This window comes from Pleurodeles waltl, chromosome 9, assembly GCF_031143425.1.
Source record: "Pleurodeles waltl isolate 20211129_DDA chromosome 9, aPleWal1.hap1.20221129, whole genome shotgun sequence".
Taxonomy (NCBI): Eukaryota; Metazoa; Chordata; class Amphibia; order Caudata; family Salamandridae; genus Pleurodeles; species Pleurodeles waltl.
Genome location: NC_090448.1, coordinates 1,151,096,817 through 1,151,113,869, shown reverse-complemented (window position 1 = coordinate 1,151,113,869; position 17,053 = coordinate 1,151,096,817). Strand labels below are relative to the sequence as shown.

The 17,053-nt window shown below is 47.2% G+C and overlaps 1 protein-coding gene across 9 annotated transcripts in view; it reads left to right on the top strand.

The window, feature by feature from the left end:
- Window positions 1-17,053, top strand: part of RYR3 (ryanodine receptor 3) — a 1,450,647-nt gene that overhangs the window by 1,054,383 nt on the left and 379,211 nt on the right. For all 9 annotated transcript variants that reach the window (XM_069208992.1, XM_069208994.1, XM_069208991.1 and 6 more), the window contains one exon: window positions 612-724. In XM_069208992.1, the coding sequence (XP_069065093.1) occupies window positions 612-724 (113 nt within the window). The remainder of the gene's footprint in view (window positions 1-611; window positions 725-17,053) is intronic.

Here is a 17,053-nt window from a genome sequence, read left to right as displayed (position 1 = left end):
ACTTGGTCATCCCTGTAAAACTGTGAGTTTATTTTATGGCACTGGCTGTGCTGTGCCACTAGAGTTAATGAAAGTTGTGGGAATCACTCACACTGCCCACCTCTACAGCCTGCCAGGTGTCTCTTGTTTCAACTGCCCTTGACACTACCACTATGGTTTGTTTCGTGATTAAAGTTTTTTTTACATTTTCAATGACGATAGGGCTGTTTTCCAATTTTAAGTTCTATTTGTAGAGGGATTATTTATATGCATGTAAGTTGTTCTATGTATTCACATGAATGGTACTGGATTGCTCAGATGCTGTTGTTAAGGTGCATAGTGTCTAGCCCCATGATGCCACTGCGATCCACCATACATTTCTGTATATTTTCCTCTTAGATGTAGGGTAGTTTATTTTAGAATGCACTGATGGGTTGGTTTGATTGGTTCTATCATGCCAGTAGTGCCACATGCCTTGCTTCTGATCCTCTTCCATTCGGAAGTACTAACGCTTAGTTTAATTAGTCAGTTCAGACATGCACATAACTACAAATTCTATGAAAACAAAGTTATGCATCATCTTTTGTAATATCTCCGAGTACAGCATTCTAACCTGGTGATTATGTGTGCAGAAACCAGCCTATAGGAAGGCAGAAGAGGAAGAGGAAGAAGAGACTGAGAAGAAACCAGATCCACTCCACCAGATTATTCTGCATTTTAGCCGCAATGCTCTGACGGAGAGGAGGTAGGATGATGCCATGGCTGGGCGTGTAACTGATGTTGAGTGGTCTGAGATAGCACATTCTTCTGTTTTAAGTGGTTGCTGCACACCTTACCCACTCTCACCTACTTTCCCTCCTTTTGTTTCACAAGCTGATTCCTTCTGAATGCAACAATGCTAGATGGAGATGGAATGATCTACTGGTAGTTTGCCTTGAATTGTAGTTTTTTCCTCACCCATTCCACTTACTGTTCTATGTGGAGTTTATATTTTTTTAAAGTAATCAGCCTTAGTTAAAGCAAAATATTTTCTTTGTAAGCTTATGTTCTAATATATAAACGTAAGAAGGAAAAATGTGACTCACCACCATTTTAGTGGTGTGCTATGAAATGGGAAGTGTGAAAAAGGGTGTGTTGTGTGCTACTGATTGTGAGGAATTATTGTTTAGGCATAACCTTTTTTAAGGTATGAACTAATTACACGTGTTGGGTAGAAACTCTGGTGAAACTGTTCAGTGACCCAAGTACTCAAAGTCTGAGTCATTGCCAAGTGTGTCTAAGTGATTGGAAGAACAGTTCATTTATTTATTTATAATCTATAGGTAATTTATTTATGTTTGGTTTTTTTCTGAGATATTTTTAACTTTTCTGTTTAGGTATACTTTTTAGGTGTTTGATTTCTTTTTTGTTTGTTTCCGTTTGGCCGTTGCTTGAATACATATTCAACATGAATGTGTTGGAGAAAAGTTTTGCCTTTTTTCAAGAAGCTTCTCTCAAACAGTACCTATCTGATAGAGACTTCTAGTTGCAAATTCCTTACCTTAGAATTTCCTCCCAGGCGTCAGACTGGATCTGAGATTTTTTCTTCGAGCAATACCCTTGCGTGCCGGTAGGTAGAGTTGGGCGACTCCATGGGCGCTGTTGGCGTTGTAGTTGCCGTGATGATGTCGGGAGTAGCACTTAGACGCTGCCTAAGAGCAGTGACGTCAGTTCTTTTCTTTCCGTGCCACACGCTGATGCGGAGAAAGCTACCATGGTCTCTTTTTGACCGAGTTCGACCATTCTGTCAAGTTTTTTGGTGAGTTTTTGCTGCATCAAGATGTCCCTGAAGACCGTTTCAAGCTGTGCGAGGACTGTCACTGCATGATGTTGGTGACGGATCCGCATCTGGTCTGTTTGTGGTGCTTGGAGCGTGCCTACGACCCAAAGTCGTGTTCTGAGTGCTGGGCCTTGCACCCGAAAGCCTTGAGGGAGCAGTCTCTCAAGCTCATGGCGGCCCAGCGCTCCACTCCCAGTAGGTCCCGGTCTCGCTCGAGGGGAAGCCGTCACCGATGTCCTTTTGGGTACTTGGTCCAAACCCAACACAGGGGCTCCTATGAACAGGACTATCGCACACCGCCATCGGCCTGCCCCGAACAACCCTAAATTCCTGTCCCAAATACCACGCCTGACAGTCTTGTCATCTAGGCTTCCTCTTCTTCAGGCGCATTCCCTTCCTCACCCCCAGATAGGGAACCAAAAAGGTTGGAACAATTTGGGAAGAAGATGTTTTCTTCCTCCAGTCTCACGGTGCGGTCTGTGAACACTGCATTCCTTTTGGGCTGCTATACCCACTCTCTGCGGGATTCGGTCACACAAGTTCTGCTGCAGATACCAGAGGAGGCCTGTGCTATCGTCTCCCAAGCTGTCACCGATCGGAGGGATGCAGCGAAGTTCAAGATCCAATGTAGGCTGGATACGTCAGACTCTCTGGGCAGATCGGTTGCTACGACGGTGGCCTTCAGATGCCACACCTGGTTTCCTACTTCTGTTTTTTCGGGGGATGTCCCACAGTCTTTTATGGACATGCCCTTTGATGGCTCCGTCTCTTTGGAGTCAAGTCGGACTCAGCTTTGGAGAGATTCAAGTACTCCCGGGCTACGGCTTGGTCCCTTGGCCTTTCCGCTGCCCCTCGCCCCCAACAGTCCGCCTTTCACCCGTTTTGTGGCCACGGAAGGGGCTTCCTGTCACTTCCCCCACCCAGCCACTGTGCCACCCATGCTGTTCAGCTGCTGCGTGGCCGGGAACACAGAATCCTATGTGGGCATAGGACAAGGAACCAGAGGTCTGCCCCGTCCACCCCTGCCCCCGCTGCAGCCTCCAAACCCTCCTAGTCCGTCCCCTCACTCCAATCCAGTTAGTGGCAGGATTCACCATCACCAGCCCCAGTGGGAATCCATCACTACGGACAGGTGGGTTTTGCAGATAGTTCGATAGGGCTATTCCCTCCCCTTCAAATCTGTCCCACCAGCCATGCCTCCATCAATCAGCTAACTTCCAGAGGATCATTTCGAACTTTTCCACCAGGAAGTCGCTGCTCTCTGGGCCAAGGGAGCCATAGAAAAGATCCCTGTGTCAGAAGCAGGTTGTGGTTGTTATTTCCGCTACTTTCTGGTGCCAAAAAAGGACAAGGGCTTACATCCTATCCTATACCTTTGGGACCTCAACTACTTCCTCAAGAAGGAGAAATTCAGAATGCTCACCCTGGCTCAGGTCCTGTCTGCCTTAGACCCAGGAGACTGGATGGTAGCGTTGGACTTGCAGGATGCTTTTTTCCACATTCCCATCCTGCCTGCCCACAGATGTTACCTGTGATTCGTGTTAGGTTACGAGCATTATCAGTTTACAGTGCTCCCTTCGGCCTTACCAGTGCCCCCCGGTGTTCACGAAAGTGATGGTGGTGGTTGCAGCTCATCTGCGCAGGTTAGGGGTCTCAGTCTTCCCCTACCTCGACTACTGGCTGTTGAAGGCAGACTTGCCCCAGAAAGTCATCCCCCACCTTCAGACTAAGGCGAGCCTCCTGCACACACTGGGGTTCACTATCAATCTGCCGAAGTCACACCTGACTCCCTCTCAGACGCTCCCTTTCATCTGAGCTGTTCTGGACACAATGCAGTTTCGGGCTTATCCTCATGAAAAGTGAGTCCAAGATATTCAGGCTATGATTTTGATCATTCAGCCTCTGTCTTGGGTTTCGGTGAGACTGGCTCTGAGGCTACTGGGCCTCCTGGCCTCCTGCATCCTGCTAGTGACACATACCAGATGGCATATGCGGGCTCTGCAGTGGGACTTGAAGTTCCAGTGGGTGCAGCATCAGGGGAATCTCTCTGACTTGGTCCAGATCTCGGAGGGGTCTGTGAAAGACCTGCAGCGGTGGCTTTCGAATCCGCATTGGGCCTATGGCAGATCCCTTTCCCTTCCCCAGCCAGATCTATCCATAGTGACAGATGCGTTGCTTCTGGGTTGGGGCAGCCGCATGAGAGAGGAAGAGATCAGAAGTCTCTGGCAGAGTCTGTGCTCCATATAAATCTTGTGGCGCTCCGGGTGATCAGGCTTGCGTTGAAAGCATTTCTTCCCACTCTCAAAGGGAAAGTAGTGCAAGTGTTCAAGGACAATACTACTGCCATGTGGTACTGCAACAAACAGGGCGGGATAGGGTCCTTGACCCTTTGGCACTACGCCTCTGGACATGGCTGGAACATCAGGGCATTACCCTGGTGGTTCAACATCTGGTTCTCTCAATGCCAGAGCGGACCAACTCAGCCATCGATGCACAGCCGATCACGAATGGCGTCTCCATCTGGAGGCGGGGCAAGGTCTCTTTCAGCAGTGGGGAGAGCCTTGGTTAAATCTGTTCGCCTCCTCAGAGAACGTGCTTGGAAATGCTTTTCGTCTCAAGTGGAACTCCGGCCTCCTTTCCGCCTATACCACTTCTGCCCAGTGTTCTCAAGAAAATCAGGAATGACCGGGCCCAAGTTATCTTGGTGGCTCCAGACTGGGCACGGGGAGTATGGTATCCAGAGATATTGAGCATGGCCGCAGATCCTCCACTCGGACTGCCTCTTCCGGCAGATCTTCTGTTGCAGCAACAGGAGACTTTTCTCCACCTGAACTTGTCCAATCTCCACCTTCATGTGTAAAGATTGAGTGGCAGTAGTTGACTACTTTTGATCTTCCACCCGAAGTCTGCGATGTCATCTTGGCAGCCAGGCATCCCTCCACCAAAACAGTATATGCCTGTCGTTGGCATAAACTTGTGGCATGGTGTACCAACAAATCTGTTGATTTCCTCTCTGCTTCTCTATCTGAGGTTCTTTTGTTCATTCTTTCTTTGGCCCAGCAGGGCCCTGCTTTGGGTACCCTTAAAAGGTATTTATTGGCCATTTCGGCCTTTCTTAGGCTACCTGATCAGCCCTCACTCTTTAAATCTCCTATTGTGCATACATTCCTTAAGGGTCTCACCCATTTATTTCCTCCTACTCCATTTATCATGCCTCAGTGGGACCTCAATCTTGTCTTTACTTACTTAATGTGTACTCCCTTTGAGCCAATGCACAGTTGCCCTTTACCGCTCCTCACTTTCAAGACTGTCTTTCTTGTTGCCATCACTTTTTATTTCCTCCTACTCCATTTATCATGCCTCAGTGGGACCTCAATCTTGTCCTTACTTACTTTATGTGTACTCCCTTTGAGCCAATGCACAATTGCCCTTTACCGCTCCTCACTTTCAAGACTGTCTTTCTTGTTGCCATCACTTCTGCTTGCAGAGTGAGTGAGCTTCAAGCTCTTTCTTCCAAGCCTCCATTCTTGTCTGTGCACCCTGACAAAGTGGTGTTGCGCACTAAGGCTTCCTTCCCAAGGTTGTACGCCTTTTCATGTAGTGCCAGTCCATCACCTTGCCTACTTTTTGTGCACCCCCATATCCTTCCCATCAGGAAGAGAGACTCCACCGTCTGGACCCAAAAAGAGCATTAGCGTTCTATCTAAATTGTACTAAAGATTTGCGAGTGGATGATCAACTCTTTGTCGGGTATGTGGGTGCGGAGAAAGGGAAGGCGGTGCAAAAACATACCATCTCTCGATGGGTACTTCTTTGCATCAAGATGTGCTACGCTTTGGCCAAGAAGCAACCCCCTGAAGGCTTGCGTGCTCATTCCACCAGAGCAACTGCTGCTTCCACTGCATTAGCACGCGGAGTTCCTGTCCTGGATATCTGCCAGGCAGCTGCACAGGCATCCCTGCACACGTTTGCTAAACATTACTGCCTGACAGTCAGGTCCGTCGGGATGGATACTTTGGTTGTTCGGTCCTGCAGGACTTTCTAGTATGATCTTGGTTTGCAGCCCACCTCCGAGGATGACATTGCTTGGGTATCTATTCTAAGGTAAGGAATCTGCAACTAGAAGTCTCTATTAGATGTACAAGTTACTTACCTTTGGTTACGAAATATCTGGTGGAGACATATTCTAATTGCAGATCCTTACCGACCCACCCATCCTCCCCACTTGTGAACTGATTTCTAGGGACAGGAATTCCCCCTTCATGTCCTTAGCTGTGGCGCACCAATCTCAGTGTTCTTAGCGGCTCTGCGCTTTGGCGTAGAAAGTCGTTAAAAGAAACTGATGTCACTGCGCTGAAGCGGCGTCTATGTACTACTCCCAACGTCATCACGTGACTAAGACCCCAGCGACGCCCGCAGAGTTGATCGATGCCACCTACTGACGCACAAGGGTATTGCTCGAAGAAAAAATCTCCGGATCCAGTCTGATGCCTGGGGGAAAATTCCAAGGTAAGGAATCTGCAACTAGAATATTTCTCTACCAGATATTTCGTTACCGAAGGTAAGTAACTTGTATTTCTGGTACCTTTTCTGTCAGCTGCTACATGAGACTTAAAGTCCCAGAATCTGTTTCATTTTAGCTTTTTTGAGAGACTTGTGATTGCCAGAAGATAGTGACTTTAAAGTTATATGCTAGGATCCTCAATCCCTGACCTTTTCCCAAGACTTCACAGCTCAGCACAAGTGGTATGAGAATTCTTCAATGCACTGTTTCTTAAAGACACCAGCGTAATTTCAAACAGTTTTTACATAATTTCTCTATCAAAATATAGCTGTTGGCATAGATCAGAATCGAAACCGTTGTGCCTTTTGTGAACTTTAGGAGAGTCTGCACGAACATATAAGTAAAATTCCCTATCGAATATAGTAATAATATTATGGGTGAAGGACAGAAGTGCTGGACGTGCTACTAAAGATTCAGTTCATTCGACAGAGGCACTTGCTGACATACTGAGGGTTGAGTGCCTTGGACGGGGGCCACTTTTGTGGCGTGAAAGGACACGTAGCATATACCGCGGCAACTGCTCCTACATGAAAGGTTTCAGACCCTTGGACAGAGGCAGCTGTGTTACTGGCGGGTTCAACGCCTTGGACAGAGGCGGCTGCTCTGTTACTGTTAGGCTCAGCACCCTGGATAGAGACAGATGCTCGGATACTCACAACTTCAGCACCTTGCACAGAGCCGGCTACTTTGTACTGACTGCCAGGTTCAGCTCCTTGGACATGGGCGGCTGCTTTGATACTGACCGGGTTAGCACCTTGGACAGGGGCAGCTGCTCTGATAATGAAAGGTTTAGCACCTTGGACAGAGGCAGCTGCTCCGATACTGGCAGGTTCAGCACTTTGGACAAAACAGCTGCTCTGATACTAGCAGGTTCAGCACTTGGACAGAGGTGGCTGCTCAGATACCGACTGACAGATTCAGCACCTTGGATAAAAGTGGCTGTTCTGATGCTGGCATGTTCAGCACCGTGGACAGAGGTTGCTACTCTGATACTGACAGGTTCAGCTATTTGGCTAAAGGTGGCTGCTTTGAAGCTGCCCGGTTCAGCACCTTGGACAGAGGTGGCTGCTCAGATACCTACTGGCAGATTCAGCACCTTGGTTGAAAGTGGCTGCTCTGATACTGACAGGTTCATCACCTTGGACATAGGTGGCTACTTTGATACTGACAGGTTCAGCACTTTGTACGGAAGCGGCTGTTCGGATACAAGTTCAGCACCTTGGTCAGAGGCGGCTCCTCATATACTGACTGACAGGTTCAGCACCTTGGACAGAGATTGCTACTCTGATACTGACTGGTTCAGTACTTTGTACGGAGGCGGCTGTTCGGATACAAGTTCAGCACCTTGGTCAGAGGCGGCTCCTCAGATACCGACTGACAGGTTCAGCACCTTGTGTGGCAATGGCTGCTCCTATAGTGACAGGTTCGGCTCCATGGATGGAGGTGGCTATTCTGATAGTTACAGGTTCAGCATTTTGGACAGAGGCGGCTGCTCTAGTATCGAAGGTTTTATCTCTTTAGACATAGACAACTGCTGTACTATGACATGGCACTTCCTTGGACAGGGGCGGCTGCCCTGATACTGAGAGGTTTAGCAACTTGGACAGAGGCGCCTGCTGTAAAACTGAAGGTTTTATCTCCTTGAACTACGGTGACTGCTGTGGACACAGACGTGTGTGTTATGGGCAAGGTCCACAACTTGGACAGAGGCAGCTGCTCGTGTGCTAACAGGCTCAGCACATTTGACAGAAGCGGTTCCTATATTTCTGAGAGGCCTAGCACCTTAGGCAGAGATGGCTGCTGTGATACAAAAGGGTTATTTCCTTAAGCAACTGCTTTAATGTGACAAGTTCCACACCTTGGACAGAGGCAACTGCTCTGGTACCGACAGGCTTAGCTCATTGGAGAGAGATGCCTGCTCTGATACGGACAGGTTCAGCACCTTGGACAGAGGCAACTACTCTGAAATCAAAGGTTTTATCTCCTAGACGAAGACAACTCCTGTAACTAGACAGTTTCAGCACCTTGGACACGGACAGCTGTGTTACGGGCAGGTTCCACATCTTGGACAGAGGCAGCTACTCTTATACATACAGGCTCAACTTGTTTGACAGAAGCTGCTGGTGTGATACTGACAGGGTCAGTACCATGGACAGAAGTGATTGTTGTGATACTGAGTGGCTCGGCACCTTAGACAGAGGCGACTGCTGTGATACAGAAGGGGTTTGGCCTGATTTTGATATTGGCGGAGGGGTTACACCGTCACAACGGTGACAGACATTCCGCCCGCCGAAATCTAAATCCCATAAAATATACTTGGATTTAGATTAAGATTTTGGTGGATGGGATATCCGTCACCGTTGTGAAGGAGTAACCCCTCTGCCAATATCTAAATCAGGCCCTTTATCTCCTTTGACAGAGGTGACTGTTGTCAATGAAAGGTTCAGCACCTTGGACAGAGTTAGCTGCTGCACTACTGAAAGGCTAATCATCTTGGACAGGATGCTCTGATATTGCCAAGCTCAGCACCTTGGACATAGTCAGCGATAGGCTCAGCACCCTGGACAAAAGTATCTGCTGAAAGAGACATCTTCTCTGGTACTGACAGGCTTAGCACCTTGGACAGAGGCTGCTGTTTTGAAAATGAAGGATTTAGTACGAAGGACAGCAAAGGCCTGTATGATACTGACACATTCCAATACTGATCAGAGGCAGGTTCTCTGACACCGAAAGGTTCATCACCTTGGACATAGGCAGCTAATGTGAAATTAATGTTTTATCTCCTTGGAGAGGCAGCTGATGTAACATTAAAGGTTCTACGTCATAGACAGAGCTGACTGACCTAATGCTAAAAAAATACCTGTACCTTGGACAGAGGCAGCTACTGTAACCTGAATTCCAATGCTGTGGAGATAGCTGCTCTAATACTGAAAGGTCCTGTGTCATGGACAAAGGCAACTGCTATAATATTTACACACGAGGCTGCTGTAATATGGACAGTACTGTCTGTTGTAATATGTCTGCCCTGATAGCGGAAGATACAGCACTTCGAACAGAGGCGGCTACTATACTGTTGAAACATTGTTATCTGATAGAGACTTCTAGCTGCAGATTCCTTACCTTAGAATTATGCCCAGACGTCGGACTGGATCTGGACATTTTCGAACAGTACCCCTGCGTGCCAGTAGGTGCTGTTATTTGGCTCCGCATCAGCGTCATCCACACCAGAAGTGATGTACACAGTACCTATATAGGTGCCACCTCAGAACACTGATGTCAGTTCTTTCCTTTCTGTGCCAGCAGATCCATAAAGAGCTACCACTCAGTCACTTATTGACTGGCTTTTTCAACATTTGACGACTATTTTTGAGAAATGAGAAAATAATCCTTTCACCTGGAGTGACTAGGATGTCTCCCAAGAAACCAGCAGGTTACAAACCAAAACATTACAACCATAGCATTCTATGAGTTGAGAACATGAAGAAACCAGTCCAGAGTATGTATCTCTCAGACCAATCTGTCTGGTGTTGCCAGGTCTTCTTGTTATTACAAATATTTTTGGTTTCAGTTCATGTGTTTCATATATTTCTTGATTCCAGATGTTTGATATTTGGACAGCCAACATGTGTGTCGTCACAAACATGACTTTGTCAAGGCAATAAGTGTTCCAAACATTTTGTGGATAAACTGGTAAAAGTTCTAAACTGGCGCTTCTCTGTTCAGCAAATCCAGTCAGGAGGAGGTATACTCCCCAAAAACCAGCCAGTACAGTGGTCAGTGCAAAGTACAATATGAGAGATATGTCCTCACAATGGCAAATTTCTAGATCTATTAATTGAATTCATATACACAGGCCATGAATAAGCCCTGTTCTTGTGTGTGTTTCCTGCCGTCCGGAGTAATCAGCTACGTGCTGTAGGAAATGAGCCCTGGCTGATTTTTTTGGAGTACTTCTGGAGTTATTGCCTTGACAAAGACACATTTGTGACAGAACACGTGTTGGCTGTACAAATATCAAACATCAGGAATGAAGAAATATATGAAACACATGAACTGATACTAAAACATTTTGTAATAAAAAGAAGACCTGGCAACACCAGACAGATTGTTCTGAGGGATAAATATCTGGACATGTGTCTTCATGTTCTCAACTAATAGAGTGCTATGGTTGTAATGTTTTGAATTTATTATGTGTTTATTAATACATATTTCTACTTGTAGGTAGCAGGGTAGACAACCATTTAGCACCTTGGGTAGACATCTTGAATAGGAGGAATCCACCTTATGTATTGTTGGACACTTATGGGAGGTGCATTTTGTTTTGTGCCAACTGGATGAAGAACAGTCGACTCAAACTAAACTCAGACAAGACAGAGATCCTCATCCTTGGCCCCACCCCCTCCACTTGGGACGCTTCCTGGTGGCCGCCCTCGCTGGGAACCACACCAACGCCTACTAACTACGCCCGCAACCTCGGTTTCATCCTTGACTCATCGCTCTCCATGACCCAACAAGTCAACGCTGTCTCGTCCTCCTTCTTCAACACAATCGTCATACTCCGCAAAATCCACAGGTGGATCCCTACTAATATCAGAAAGATGGTTACCCAGGCCCTCGGCAGCAGGAGACTGGACTACTGCAACGCTCTCAGCGCGGGAATCACGGCAGCTCTCCAGAAAAGACTGTAACGGATACAGAACGCCTCCGCACGCCTCATCCTCAACATCCCCGCCACAGCCACATCACAGCCCACCTAAGAAACCTACACTGGCTTCCCGTCAACAAAAGGATCACATTCAAACTCCTAACCCACGCTCATAAAGCACTCCACAACGCTGGACCAGCATACCTCAACGATCGTCTCACCTTCTACACCTCAAATCGTCAGCTCCGCTCTACCAACCTCGCCCTCGCCACCGTCCCACGCATCCACAAGTCAACAACCGGCGGCAGATCCTTCTCCTACCGAGCAGCCAAGACCTGGAAAACCCTCCCCATCCACCTACGGCAGACCAAGGACCTACTGACCTTCAGGAGACTCCTCAAGACCTGGCTGTTTGAGCAGTAGCAGCCCCTCCCCCCATTCCTGAAAGCACCTTGAGACCCTCACGGGTGAGTAGCGCGCTCTACAAATACATTGATTGATTGATTGATTGATTGATTGCTACCCTATGTTTTCTATGCTTGCAGTATAGGTTTCAAACCATGTGGCACCTGTCACAGGCAGATGTCTGTGACACCCTGTATGAGAGACACCCTTTTGGTCTGTCTATGGTGCCTCAAGAAAGACCATGACTCAAAAGCCTGCAAAGATTCCCGTGCCATGCACCCAAAGGCTCTTAGTGAGCGCTCCTGCAAGTTTCTCGCTGCCCGACATCAGACAACCCCACGATGATCAAGATCACAGTCGCTTGGAAGGTCCCGGGCTCGCTCGCGAGCCACACCAAACAGTCTTCGTTGGGCAAGTTACATAAATAGAAAAAATCTAAGAAGTCAACAGATCTTCAACTTTTCTGCATCTGTCCAAATATTCAGATGAGACGAAGGAGCGTTGGCACTCTAGGCCCTGTGCCTTCATGGAGCTCCAGCCAAGGTCAGCTCCCTGAGTTTGCCAGAGCATCCCCCGCCAACCTAAGCAAGTTTTTTGAGGCCATGCACCTCAATTTTGGGTAGCCCGACCAATCTTGAGTTGTTTCAGTCCCCAGGGGTTTGGGAGGGCCCTGCACAATATTCCCATCGGCAGGTGCGCCCTTGCCACCAGTCGGACCCTAAGGATCTAGTGCTGGATCCAGAGTAGCACTTCCTGTGAGACTGAGACCTTCCCTGGCGACCGTTCCCATGCCTACTCCCCTAGTGCCATCAGTGCCCATCAATGACACCATATTCATCGTCCTCGACTCCAACACAGAGCAGGATCAATGTTGCACAATGCTGGTTCTGGTGCCATCCAGAGCCATGCCTCCTGGGTCGAAGTCAGGGCCTTTTGTCTTTGACAGGCCTATTACAGGTAATGAATGGGAGGGATATAATGACCCTGATGAATATCACCACACATTAAATGATATTGAGAAACCTGGTATGAGGATCTGGTGGATGCCAGTGGGTTAGACACCTCACCTGACATTGACTTGGTCCCCCATCCTACTGTGGCTATGGAGGAGGAATCATCTTTCGCTGGTGGTGCATATGGTGGCTGAGGTCCTGTTCCTTTAGCTGCATCAGTTTGAAATTGAACCCCAACCACTGGAAGTGGAATTAAGGGGCCCTTTGGGTGGTCCCCTGCCTTGCCACTTGCTTGGAGGTGGCACAGGAGTTTAAAAAATCCTTCACCTTCTGGGATATAGCTGACCAGTAGAAGTGGTTCACCAACCTACTCCATGTTTTAGCCTGGCCAAGATGCCTAGGTAGGGGCCATATTATGGGCCAAAGTGAGGAGAAACGATCTAAACTGCTGAGGCACTACCACTCTCACTGTGGTACCAGGTTTGGGGTCTCTGGCCTCAGTGAAAAAGTCCCTTCTCCCAGTAGATCCTGTGGGAGCCACTGTTATCCCCCTTTTCCCAGACTTCTTGCACTTTCCCTTGGCAGGTTGGGCCATTATTCCAGACTCCAACTCTACTTTTTCACCCTGGGCTTTGCACTGCGCTCTTGTTTTTACACACACCCATTCAGGAATACCCAGCAAAGCTGCATGGGCCTTCCTTTCAACCTCAGCCCATGCTGATGACTGCAAATCATTGCCCAGCAGAAATTGTACAGGGATCGCAGGAGCTACCACCACCTTCTTCTGGCCAGGAACTCCTCCCTAGTCTAAGTTACCATCGCCATGGGATGCATCTTAGCCTTATTATCAGCATTGAGGACTGTATATGTCTCACCAGTCAAGTACTGATCTGAGGACACCAGTTGATCAGTCACCATGGTGACATTGGCACCAGTGTCTCTCAGTGTGTCAACCCTAAGCTACATCTAACCCATCCTCTGAGACTAGAGTTGCCTCAGCAGGCTCACTGACATGGTCAATGCCTACCTGGAATCCCATCTGGAGCCTTACTACTGCGGGTGCAGTAGAGGCATTCTTTTTGTGGGGACAGGTATGGTCTCCTGTTTGGTGTCCAAAAGCCTTACAATCATGACACCAAGCCTTTTTAGGATCCCAGTTTATTCCTTTGTACCCACCTTTGGACTGGGAAGAATCTTGGGACCGACCTTCCTGTGCAGGTTTTTGAGGGCCTTTGCTTTTATCTTTGTTCTGGTTACCCTCTTTCCCTAGGGGTTGCATTTTGGCTTCCTTTTTGTGGTCTCCCCCACTAGTGGAAGTTTTTGTCGCCCTTGTCTAGACCCCGTGGTCTACCTTCTTCCCCAACTCTTGAGGAGAAAATGGATCTAGGCCTACCAGGTACTGATGTATCTTCTCTTGAACACAATTACTCAACAGATGTTCTTTCATCAATAAATTGTACAGCTCCTCATAATCATGCTCAGTGTTACATTTTAACCAGCCACCTAGTGTCTTTACTGAAAAGTCTAAATAATCTATCTAGGACTGATGACTCTTTGAGTCTCCCTGAACCTGTTTCTATACTCTTCAGGAGTGAGCCCAAAGCCCTCATTCAGGGTGTACTCCCTGAGGACACAAGACCTAGCATATGCCTCATTCAGTGTCAGGAGTCTATCCCTAAACTTTCCTAAGAACAACTTAGTGTTGTTTGCTAAGCTCTCTGGCAACACAGGCTGTGAAGCACTTTCTTAATATCATCACCATCCTCATATTTGAGGACAACCCCTTTGGAAATCTTATGGTCAGAGTGCCCTACCCTGTCCCAAGTTCTAAAGTTGCTGCCACAATTCATGAGTGCTAAACCCATTTCTATGGCCACTATCCTGTCCTCCAGGGCAATTCTTTGAGCCAATTTTTCTAAACAAAAATCTCTTCTTCAAAGATTTCTTCACTGGACCTTGAGGGACCTGCGCCATCCTCACTGGAGGGGGGTGCTCTAGGCTCCTCGGGTTGTCTGCAAGAGGCATGTTCCTCTCTTTCAAGTGGTGGCGGTTCCAGCTCCTTCTCCTGACTCAGTCTGCCCTGATCATCAGGGTCAATGGCTCCATCAGTAGGATGGGCCTGCTCATACTCTGCCAACAACCTCTGGAGCTTTTCAGTGGTAGGGTTTGAGCCAGTTTTGATTTTGTACCCTTTGCAGAGGGTCCTTAACTGCTTATGAGAAAGCTGGTGGTAAGGTCAAGCTCCTTATCCATACCCTCTGAGGCACTCATTATTTTACCTAAGTTGAGGCCGTTTTGGAGCTAGAAAAAAAATTCTTAACACAGGTTTTAGAGCTCTAACTAAAGTGAGTTTTTAAGATTTTAAACTGATAAGCTACAGGGCCCTAACCAGGGCCCTAACAGCTACTTTTAAGAATTTGAAAAAAAGTACTTAATTCAAAAATGCTATTTATCTAAAAACATTTTTTGGATTTATTTTTGTAATCACTTATTGACTAAGTGGTATCAGTAAATGCAAAGTCACATACCCACCAATGTAGGAAGCTGGCTCACTGCACTGTGTACTTTTTAGTACACCATATAGAGAGCCATCTTCCTTCAGAAAATCATGAAAATTAAGTGACGTCAGTATGCCAAGGTGGCCCCTATATAGGTACTGCATGCATCACTTCTGGCACAGACACCACCGACATAGAGCTGAACGACGCACCTACTGGTGCTCAGGAGTACTGCTTGAAAATGCCCACCATACACAAATCCGTTTTGACACTGCTCAAATGGTAACAGTTCAGCCGAACTTCCAGGCCAGGTCCTCCTGAAACACAAGGTTCAGTTTCACTCTAGTTAGATCTCATCAGCCAGATATAACTACGTTCCAGTGACACATTGTGCACAAGGCACACATTTGGGCATCCCCATCCCAGATATGTTGTTAGCTTGAGGGCTCAGGCTAAAAAAATGTTCAACTATTTTTGTTGTTATAAAAGAAGAAATGGAAGGAAGACTTAATTGACTCTGCTGAGAAAGGCCTGGCTGTCATTACAGTATAATGCCAGAATATGCAGTTTTAAATATCATGCTACCAAATAACGCTCCCATCCTCCCCCCTCTGTGAACTAAGTTCCTCTTTTGTCTCAGAAGATTTCATTATGGAAATAAACACTTAGAATTAAGGATTCAGTGATTATTTGACACAAGGGTGCCTTTTGTTCTAAGCACACTGTTTTAAGAGGCTATTGTGGCTCCATGTTTTGAGCGCAGAAAACAGTCGCGGACGAAAACTGACTTCGGCGAGCAAGTTATATAGACTCTGCTGACGTCACATCCAGTGGACGCCGTCGATACGGAGTCATGCAACGCCCTTTACCGACACGCAGATGTACTATGGAAAAAGGTTCCTGATCCAGGCTCACGCCTGGGGAAGATTCTAAAGTAAGGAATCTGCAGTTAGATCCTCTCCCCACCAGATAATGCGTTACTGGAGGTAAGTAACTTTGTTCATCATTGCAATAGTTTGCCAAGATCAGACATATTGACTTGACAATAGCTATTCTTTTCCAAAAGCAGATTGCATAGTTTAAAGAAGAAGCATAAAATGCTTGGCTCCATTTTTTCCATCGCGCTGTTAGTTGAGCACAGTCTCAGTGCACCACATTTTTGAGCTAGTAATCTGAAAATCAGCTTTTCTGTCTAATGCAGACCTCCCCCGGTAGGCGCTTGTTGTTTGAAGTGACCCAATAAAGTTTTGCGATCTCGTGCCAGGCCGTGCAATATTAGCACCAAGTACAGAGCCACGGATCTCACCACTACGCATCCTGCCCGATTCACAATAGTTACTTGTATGTTTTCCTGTGCGACAGAAACTGGATTCTGTTTTTTCACAAAGCATTTCTTCTTTGTTTTTTCCTAAATTAATTTAAAATGCTGGCTGGCAGGTCGGCAGGGTTTGATGCCCGTGAGCTCTGGGAGACAGTTGCTTGGGACAGACCCTCACAACTCATGCGTTTGGATTCTGGGCTTGCACCCGACACTGAGGCCTGTGACTGTGCTCACATGCATTAAGCCGTCTTCGGCCGCCAAGCATTTACAAGTCACTGTAACTTTTCGTGTTTGTTTTCTCTAAGGCATAGAATCGGGTGATTGATCCTGTTTTTCTTCCGAATATCCATGAATTGCATATCGGTCCCAGACCTATGTATGTCATGCTTCAGCATCCAAAGAATGAGCTGCCATCCCTACCTCCTTGACTCCGCACCCGGGCACTGCAAGTCAGCCAGTTCCACACAGCATATATGAGTGTCAAACTCTGCTGATCGATCACTAGTTCTGTGGCACTTGCAGGAGTGCCCCCTAGTAAGCAGTGATCCACGCCGCGCCCTGTGGGACGGTTGAGAACGTGTTGGTCTTTAATTCTGATTTTAATGTTAGTCTTCACACTTGAACACCTGCACACCTTGTTACCCCGGTCTCTGTATACCTCTTATTGGGACTGTGAGGTTATGGTCACAGGTAGAGGCTGTTCAGTATAAAGGTGTGTCCTTAAGTTTACACTAGTTTAATATAAGAAGACACTAATGATCATAACGTGTTTCCTGAATCATCCTCTGTTCCCTGTAAATAGCCCCTTTAATGGTAACTCAGGAGCCTGCAAACACAATCTAAGTAGCACAACAGAGCTCCTTTTGATG